General features: G+C 53.5%; 1 protein-coding gene and 1 long non-coding RNA gene across 3 annotated transcripts; both read right to left on the bottom strand.

Moving 5' to 3' along the window:
- Window positions 1–4993: 4993 nt before the first annotated feature.
- On the bottom strand, window positions 4994–6432 carry LOC146421434 (uncharacterized). The gene is made up of 2 exons (XR_014848698.1): window positions 5504–6432; window positions 4994–5245 (listed from the first exon to the last, which is right to left on the bottom strand). It is a non-coding gene; the product is annotated as an uncharacterized LOC146421434 (long non-coding RNA).
- A 252-nt stretch (window positions 6433–6684) lies between these two features.
- LOC146421433 (class I histocompatibility antigen, F10 alpha chain-like) lies at window positions 6685–8612 on the bottom strand. 2 transcript variants are annotated; one of them, XM_085047328.1, is made up of 6 exons: window positions 8237–8591; window positions 7733–8005; window positions 7542–7640; window positions 7409–7444; window positions 7259–7291; window positions 6685–6984 (listed from the first exon to the last, which is right to left on the bottom strand). In XM_085047328.1, exons 1-6 carry the CDS (start codon window positions 8574–8576, stop codon window positions 6971–6973), a joined length of 795 nt encoding a protein of 264 aa, XP_084903454.1. In that variant the 5' UTR covers window positions 8577–8591; the 3' UTR covers window positions 6685–6970. The 2 variants fall into 2 exon arrangements, with proteins under 2 accessions (XP_084903454.1, XP_084903456.1); XM_085047330.1 differs by lacking the exon at window positions 7542–7640 and having other exon boundaries at window positions 8237–8612.
- Between the last annotated feature and the right edge of the window lie 684 nt (window positions 8613–9296).

Raw genomic sequence — 9296 nt, 5'->3', positions numbered from 1 at the left:
CGTGTTTTTTGGACTGCGTGGATTCGATGGCCTGGCGCATCAGAGCCACAAAAATATGAAGCACTAGTTGATACAGGTGCGCAGTGTACCCTAATGCCATCGGGACTTGTGGGAGCAGAATCCATTTCTATTGCTGGGGTGACGGGGGGATCACAGCAGTTGACCCTGGTTGAAGCCGAGGAGAGCCTGACTGGGAAGGAGTGGCAAAAACATCCCATTGTGACTGGTCCAGAGGCTCCATGTATTCTAGGCATAGACTTCCTCCGTAACGGCTATTTCAAAGACCCGAAAGGACTCAAGTGGGCTTTTGGAATAGCTGCTGTCGAGGCAGAGGGCGTGAGGCAATTGAACACTTTGCCTGGACTATCAGAGAACCCTTCTGCAGTCGGACTTTTGAAGGTGGAGGACCAAAAAGTACCAATTGCCACTTCGACAGTGCACCGCCGGCAATACAGGACTAATCGAGATGCTGTGGTTCCCATCCACAAGATGATCCGTGAGCTGGAGAGCCAAGGGGTGGTCAGCAAGGCCCACTCATCCTTTAACAGCCCCATCTGGCCTGTGCGCAAATCTGACGGAGAATGGAGATTGACTGTGGACTATCGTGCCTTGAATGAGGTGACTCCACCTCTGAGTGCTGCTGTGCCAGACATACTGGAGCTCCAGTATGAGCTAGAGTCCAAGGCAGCAAAGTGGTATGCCACTATTGACATTGCAAATGCATTTTTCTCCATTCCTCTGGCAGCAGAGTGCAGGCCTCAGTTTGCTTTCACCTGGAGGGGTGTGCAGTACACGTGGAACCGACTGCCCCAGGGGTGGAAGCACAGTCCCACCATCTGCCATGGACTGATCCAGGCTGCTCTGGAAAAGGGTGAGGCTCCAGAACATCTGCAGTACATCGACGACATTATTGTGTGGGGGAGCACAGCGGAAGAAGTGTTTGAGAAAGGAGAGAAAATCATCCAAATTCTCCTGGAAGCCGGCTTCGCCATCAAGAAGAGCAAAGTCAAAGGACCTGCCCAAGAGATCCAGTTCCTAGGAGGGAAGTGGCAAGATGGCCGACATCAGATTCCTACCGAAGTCATCAACAAGATCACAGTGATGTCCCCACCAACCAACAAGAAAGAGACACAAGCCTTCCTAGGCGCCATAGGTTTCTGGAGGATGCATATCCCCGAGTACAGCCAAATTGTGAGTCCTCTCTACCTGGTGACACGCAAGAAGAACGATTTCCACTGGGGCCCTGAACAGCAACAAGCCTTTGCTCAGATCAAGCAGGAGATCGCTCATGCAGTAGCCCTTAGCCCAGTCAGGACAGGACCAGAAGTGAAGAATGTGCTCTACTCTGCAGCCGGGGGCAATGGTCTGTCCTGGAGCCTGTGGCAGAAGGTGCCTGGCGAGACTCGAGGACGACCACTGGGATTCTGGAGCCGAAGTTACAGAGGGTCCAAAGCCAACTACACTCCCACCGAGAAGGAAATTCTAGCAGCCTATGAAGGTGTCCGAGCTGCCTCAGAGGTAATTGGTATGGAAGCCCAACTTCTCCTTGCACCCCGACTGCCAGTGCTGGGGTGGATGTTCAAGGGAAAGGTTCCCTCTACCCACCATGCCACTGATACCACGTGGAGCAAATGGATTGCTCTCATCACACAGCGCACCCGTATTGGAAACCCGAATCGCCCTGAGATCTTAGAAATAATTACAAATTAGCCCAAAGGTGAAAACTTCGGCCTCACGGATGAAGAGGAGCAGGAACAAGTGACTCGCGCAGAGGAAGCTCCACCTTACAACCAACTGCCACAAGATGAAACACGCTATGCTCTGTTCACTGATGGTTCCTGTCGTATTGTGGGGGCAAATAGGAAGTGGAAAGCAGCTGTATGGAGCTCCACATGGTGGGTTGCAGAGGCTAAAGAAGGAGAAGGTGGATCGAGTCAACTTGCTGAACTCAAAGCCGTTCAGCTGGCCCTGGACATTGCTGAAAGGGAGAAGTGGCCAAAACTCTACCTCTACACTGATTCATGGATGGTAGCCAATGGCCTGTGGGGTTGGTTGGAAAGGTGGAAGAAAGCCAGCTGGCAGCGTAGAGGAAGACCAATCTGGGCTGCTGATGAGTGGCGGGACATTGCCGCTAGGGTGGAGAAACTACCTGTGAAAGTCCGTCATGTAGATGCCTATGTCCCCAGGAGCCGAGCTAATGAGGAACACCAAAACAATGCACAAGTGGATAAGGCTGCAAAGATAAAGGTGTCACGGATTTGGATTGGCAACACAAGAGGTAGTTGTTCCTAGCTCGGTGGGCCTGTCTGTGATGCCTCAGGTCATCAGGGCAGAGATGCCACCTATAAGTGGGCACAGGACCAAGGGGTGGATGTAACCGTGGACTGTATCTCCCAGGTAATCCATAACTGTGAGAAGTGTGCTGCCATCAAGCAAGCCAAGTGGGTGAAACCCCTGTGGTATGGTGGAAGGTGGTCTAAATATAAGTATGGGGAGGCCTGGCAGATCGATTACATCACACTGCCTCAAACCCGCCATGGCAAGCGCTATGTGCTCACAATGGTAGAAGCCACCACTGGGTGGCTGGAGACCTACCCTGTGCCTCACGCCACTGCCCGTAACACCATCCTGGGCCTTGAAAGGGAAGTCCTGTGGAGGCATGGTACCCCTGAGAGAATTGAGTCAGACAATGGGACTCATTTTAAAAATAGCCTCATAAACACCTGGGCTAGGGAACATGGCACTGAGTGGGTGTACCACATTCCTTATCATGCACGTGCTGCTGGCAAAGTGGAGCGATGCAATGGTCTGCTAAAAACCACCTTGAAAGCTTCAGGCAGGGGGACTTTTAAAGGTTGGGAACAGCATTTAGCCAAGGCCACCTGGCTAGTTAACACCCGAGGTTCCACCAACCGAGCTGGCCCTGCCCAATCTGAACCCCTGCAAACAGCAGACAGGGATAAAGTTCCAGTGGTACACATGAGAGGCATGCTAGGGAAACTGTTTGGATTAATTCTGCCTCAATCAAAGACAAACCCACCCGTGGGGTTGTTTTCGCTCAGGGACCAGGGTGTACCTGGCAGGTGATGCAAGAAGATGGAGAGACATGATGCATACCTCAGGGAGACCTTAGTTGGGGTTGAATTGCCCATAACACTGTGCCTGTATCCATACCTGTATGTATACATGTATATAATTAGAGTAATGCATGTGTGTATATAATCTAAATGTTTAAGCTCAATGTAACATGTTGGAATGGGAAAAATTCGGGGTGGATAATGTCGGAGTTTGGGGAAGGGCTTAGAATTGTTCTCCATCCCTGTTACTAAGCAACAAATAGCTGGGTGGTTAGAGCCATCAACTCTTTTGTAAGAGACAAAGGGTGTGCTTGGGCAGGGCAGGGGAAGGGAAGAGCAGGCCATTGGAACACTGGCTCTCTCCTCGTTCAGACATGGAGAGGAGAGGCTGCTCCTTGCCTCTGGCTGTGACCGCAGAAAAATCCAACTGTGCTCTGTCTTCTCCTCCTGGCTGGGTGAGCTTTGATTTAACCTCTTTCCGGTTGGGAGTGCACACTTCCCCAGCTGCATTTCTCGCAGCAGCTGCGGGGGAGTCCAGCTGTCCCTGCCGCCCACCCTGTTTTGCCGCACGAGACCACGGTGTCTGCTGTGACTGCAGAGTCCTTGTCACCTCGCTGGCCAGCCCAGGAGAGAGCCAGCTCCTACCCCCTGCTGCCCCGCTTTGCTGCTCCAAGCTGCCTGCCTGCTCCTCAGCCTTTTCCGCCATTGCCAGCTGCATGAGGCTGACCTGACCCTGCGCCACAGCGCCACCTGCAGCCGCTCGGCAGTCATCGCACCTGCCCTGCCCGGCCAGGAGCTCAACAGCGCCCCTGCTGCTTGTGACCGTGATTACACCACACGGGAGAAGGCTCAGCAGCTCACAAGTCATCTGCTATTGGTTTCTGGTTCTAGTTGTGGTTGCTATTATTGTTATTGCTTGTTTATAGATACTAGTAAAGAACTGATATTCCTTTTTTCCCATACCTTTGCCTGAAAGCCCTTGATTTTCAAAATTAAATAATTCGGAGGGAGGAGAAAATCACATTCTCCGTCCTAAGGGACAGTTCAACCTCTCTTGGCAGACGCCTGTCTTTCAAACCAAGACACCTAGTTACTCTTCAACTCAAACCTTGTCTTCATCTCAATTTCATTTATACTTTCTATGTTCTCAGCATCTTTTGCAAGGTAATCATATCTATAAGGCTTTCCTATTTCATCTTCCCCAACAGGGAAGGGAAAAGGGGAGTGGCCAGCCCCAAAGGGCCAACCAGGGAAGGTCCTAGGGGAGAAGGACAGGGGTACAGACCAATAACTCTACGGCAAGGGAGGGTACATAGCTTGTAAGCCAATGGGGTGCCATGCTGGGGGGAACATTCTAGAACAGAAACCATAAATGGGACAAAGGCGGGGAAGTGCACGGGGCCAATAGACTTGCTGCTTGGTGCATGTTAATGCTTCCAGCCGCAGGGTCCTCTGGGTGGTGACAAGCCTGTTGCCCTAACCATGTCAGTGATGGCTTTGATCTCACACCCAGGATTTCTCATCCACTGTCACTGACCCATGTGGCTGGTCACCCAAGCTTATCTGCCTAAGGGCCACCGCAACAATGGCCATGGTCATGGTCGTGGTCATCTCACAGTCACGTCATGGTTATGATTCTCTCACAGCCATGGTCATCTCATGGTCATCTCATGGTCATCTCATGGTCATCTCACAATCTTGATCACCTCATGACTGTATCATGGTCATGAAATGGTCATGTTCATGGTCATCTCATGGTCAACTCACAGTCATGGTCATTTCCTGATGACCATCTGTCTTGGTTTGAAAGACAAGTGTCTGCTAAGAGATGCTGAACTCTCCCTTAGGACAGAGAATGTGATTTCCCCTCCCTCCAAATTATTTTAATTTTGAAATCAAGGGCTTTCAGGCAAAGGTATGGGAAAAGGAATAACAGTTCTTTACTAGTATCTATAAACAAGCAATAACAATAATAATAATAACCACAAATAGAACCAGAAACCAATAGCAAATGACTTTTTGAGCTGCTGAGCCTTTTCCCGTGTGGTGTAATCACGGTCGCAAGCAGCAGGGGCGCTGCTGAGCTCCCGGCTGGGCAGAGCAGGTGCGATGACTGCCGAGCGGCTGCAGGTGGCGCTGTGGCGCAGGGTCAGGTCAGCCTCACACAGCTGGTCATGGCGGAAAAGGCTGAGAAGCAGGCAGGCAGCTCGGAGCAGCAAAGCGGGGCGGCAGGGGCAGGGGCTGGCTCTCTCCTGGGCTGGCCAGCGAGGTGACAGGGACTCTGCAGTCATGGCAGACACCGCAGTCTCGTGCAGCAGAGCGGGGGCAGGCAGCAGGGACAGCCGGACTCCCCGGCAGCTGCTGCGAGAAACGCAGCCGGGAAAACGTCCACTTCCCAGTGGGAAAGAGGTTGAATCAAAGCTCACCCAGCCAGGAGGAGAAGACAGAGCACAGTTGGATCTCCTGCAGTCGCAGCCAGAAGCAAAGAGCAGTCCCTTTCCTCCCGGTGTCCCATGAACAAGTGCCAGTTCCAGCAGCCGGCTGCCTCCTTCCCCTGCCCCACCCAGCACACCCTTTTGTCCCTTACAAAAGAGTTGATGTCTCTAATCACCCAGCTATCTGTTGCTTAGTAACAGGGATGGAGAAAAAATTCCAATGCCCCCAACCTCCAACACCATCCTCTCATGTTCATGGTCATCTTGTTATCACAATCAGGTCATTCTCATGATCATGGTCATCTCATGATTCTGATCACCTCATGGCTGTGTCATGGTCACCTGATGGTCACAGTCCTCTCATGGCCATGGGCATCTCATGCTCAACTCATGGCCACAATCATATCTTGTTCATCTCACCATCATAGCTCAGCCACCGTCATGGACATCTCATGGTCATGGTCATGGTCATTTCCTGATCACCATCATCTCATGCTCATGGTCATCTCATTGCAATGGCCATCTCAGGGTCACGATCATGTTATGGTCACCTCAAGGCCATGGTTGTGCCATGGCCAACCCATGGTCATCTCTTGGTCCCAATCATCTCGTGGTCAGGGTTGTGGCTGTGTCATGGTCACAGTCATGGTCATCCCATGGTCACCTCACAGTTATGTTTTGGTCATCTCATGGTCACTCTCACCTCATGCCCATCTTGTGCTCATGTCATGGTCATGGTCAGGGAACCTCTCTGAGATCCCAAACCTGGACTTTGGGACACTCAAAGACCACTGGGGACAATGAGGCCTGGCCTGGCCCCTCCCCCCATCCCACTGCCCTTCCAGGAGCCCAGTGTGGCCAAACCCCTCCTGGGGACACCTCAGACATGGGATACAGAGCGGGAAATGAATCCTGGGGATGGAGCTGGGTGTGGGTGGCAAGTGTTCACCTGCTCTTGGTGTCCCCAACCTGCTCCTGGCGTCCCCAGCTCGATCCTGGTGTCCCAAACCTGCTCCCAGTGTCCCCATCTTGATTCTGGTGTCCCCAGCTTGATCCTGGTGTCTCCATTCCCATTCCTGGAGTCCCCAACCTGCTCCCAACGTCCCCATCCCGGTCCCCAGTGTCCCCATTCCCATTCCTGGCACCCACAGAGGAACTGCTGAACACCAGACGAGGGAACCACAATTTATTGCCCCAAACAGGATTTATTTCCCCAAGCAGGATTGATTGCCCCAAGCAGGATTGATTGCCCAAAGCAGTATTGATTGCCCAAAGCAGGATAATTTCATACCAAAATTAAAACATTTGGAATAATTGCGGCTCTCAGCTTTCAAACACAGAAAATGGGAAGTTGATCCATTGGGAAGAGCTGCAGGATGGGTGGGAGCAGTGGGATGGGCTTTGCTGAATCTGCTGAATCTGAAGAGGGAAGGGGCTGTTTCCAGCTCCATGGATGGCTCAGGTGATTTGTACTGGGATGAGAGAGGGTCACAGTGTCACCCTGTCCCTGTCCCCATCCCACAGGATGGACCTGGCTGTGGAGCTCATGGAGAGCAGGAATTGCTCTGGAATCACACCTGATCCAACTCCATCCATCCCACCTGATCCTGATCCTGATCCATCCATCCCACACCAATCCCACTCCATCCATCCCATCAAATCCTGCTCCAGACTCCCCCCCTGATCCCACTCCACCCATCCTGCCCCAATCCCCCTCAGGAATCCCACTCTGATCCTGCTCCATACCTGCAGTAGAGCCATTGGTTCCCATTTCTTTTCCTGCAGAAAGAGAAGATCCATGAGATTCCAGCACGGATCACACTCTGGGATTAATCCAGGATCCACCCTGGGATCTGCACAGAGGGGATCAGAGCTGGATCCACCACTGGTACTCACCGGCTGGTGGGCTGTACCCAGAGTTCTGCTTCCTCCCTGTGGAAAAACAGTGGGATCAGCACCCATGGTGTGGGATTCCCGGAATGCTGCCGGGTGGATCCGTGCCCTTCCCAACCCCCATCCCGTGGGTTACCGGATTGGAACTTCCAGACGCCGAATCCAATGCCAACGACAAGGACAGCAGCGATGATGCACAGAGCAATCACCAGGGTGAGATTCCCCGATTTTGGCTCTGGGAAATGCAGAACAGTGAGAAGGAGGAGGGGAATCCCCACTTGGGAATTCCCAATTCCCTATTCCCACATTCCCAATTCCCAGCCTCACCCCAGCTGAAGATCCCAGGCTCCAGCGTTCCGGGATGCTCCACCCGGCACCGGTACTGCTCCCGCTCCTCCGGCCGCGCCTCGATCCTGGCCCAGGTGTGGAAGGTGCCGTCGCTGTTGGGAACGATCCCACCCCACTCCGTCTCCTGATCCCAGATTTCATCCCCCTTCATCCAGTTGACTGTGATGGCTCTGGGGTAGAATCCATACACGTGGCAGGACAAGATCAGCTTCCCGTATTCCTCTTTTCCAGACACATGGACATCGGGGCGTTCTGCAATGGGATAATGGTGAGATGGATCCATGGAATTCCAGTGGGAATGGGATGCGGGTGAGATGTGCCCATGGAATTCCCACTGGAATGGGATGGGGGTGAGATCTGCCCATGGAATTCCCACTGGAATGGGATGGGGGTGAGATCTGCCCATGGAATTCCCACTAGAATTACTGTGCTCCCAACTCCTCCATTCCCAAATCCCAAATCCCCACAGGAATTCTGCCCCACCTTTGCGCTCCAGCTCCTTCTGCCCGTATCCGACGTATTTCCGAAGCCATTCCACACAGACGTGCCCCAGGTAATTTGTCTTCCTCTCAACCACGTTCAGTTCACCTTCCCAACGCCTCCTGGTGATCTCAGCAGCATTGTCAGCTGCCATGAATCCCTTGGATCCCAACTCGAAGGAGATGAAATCCCGCCCATCGTAGCTATCCCGATAGGATCCACGGACACTCCCATCGGACATGAGATCACAGCCAGAAACCCTCAGCCATGTGTGGAGACCTGGGGGGGAGGATTGTACCCACAGAGACCCATGGAATTGTGTCCCAGCCCCACAGAGCCTCATCCCAGCCCCTTGGAGCCCCATGGAGGCACATCAGAGCCCCACAGATCCCATCCCAGCCCCACAGATCCCATCCCAGCCCCACAGATCCCATCTCAGCCCTACAGATCAATCCCAGCCCCACAGATCCCATCCCAGCCCCACAGATCCCATCCCAGCCCCACAGATCCCATCCCAGCCCCACAGATCCCATCCTGTCCCACAACTCCCATCTCAGCCCCACAGATCCCATCCCAGCCCCACAGATCTGATCCCAGCCCCACATATGCCACCCCACCCCACCCCACAGATTCCATCCCATCCCATCTCAGCCCCACAGATCCCATCCCAACCCCATACATCCCATTCCAGCCCCACAAATCCCACTCCAGCCCCACAGATCTCATCCCAGCCCCACAGTTCCCACCCCAGCCCAGCCCCACAGACCCCATCTAACCCTCACAGATCCCATCCCAGCCCCACAGATCCCATTCCATTCCAGCCCCACAGATCCATCCCAGCCCCACAGGTCCCATTCCAACCCCACAGATTCCCATGCCAGCCCCACAGATCCCATCCCATTCCATCCCAGCCCCACAGTTCCCATCCCAGCCCCACAGATCTCATCCCAGCCCCACAGTTCCCACCCCAGCCCCACAATTCCCATCCCAGCCCCACAGATCCCATTCCATCCCAGCCCCACAGTTCCCATCCCAGCCCCACAGATCTCATCCCAGCCCCACA

The sequence above is a fragment of the Lichenostomus cassidix genome, unplaced genomic scaffold (assembly GCF_008360975.1).
Source record: "Lichenostomus cassidix isolate B80296 unplaced genomic scaffold, HeHo_3.0 HiC_scaffold_33, whole genome shotgun sequence".
NCBI classification, from domain to species: domain Eukaryota; kingdom Metazoa; phylum Chordata; class Aves; order Passeriformes; family Meliphagidae; genus Lichenostomus; species Lichenostomus cassidix.
Note: the sequence above shows the minus strand (reverse complement) of the source record. Positions and strands in the feature narration are given on the sequence as shown.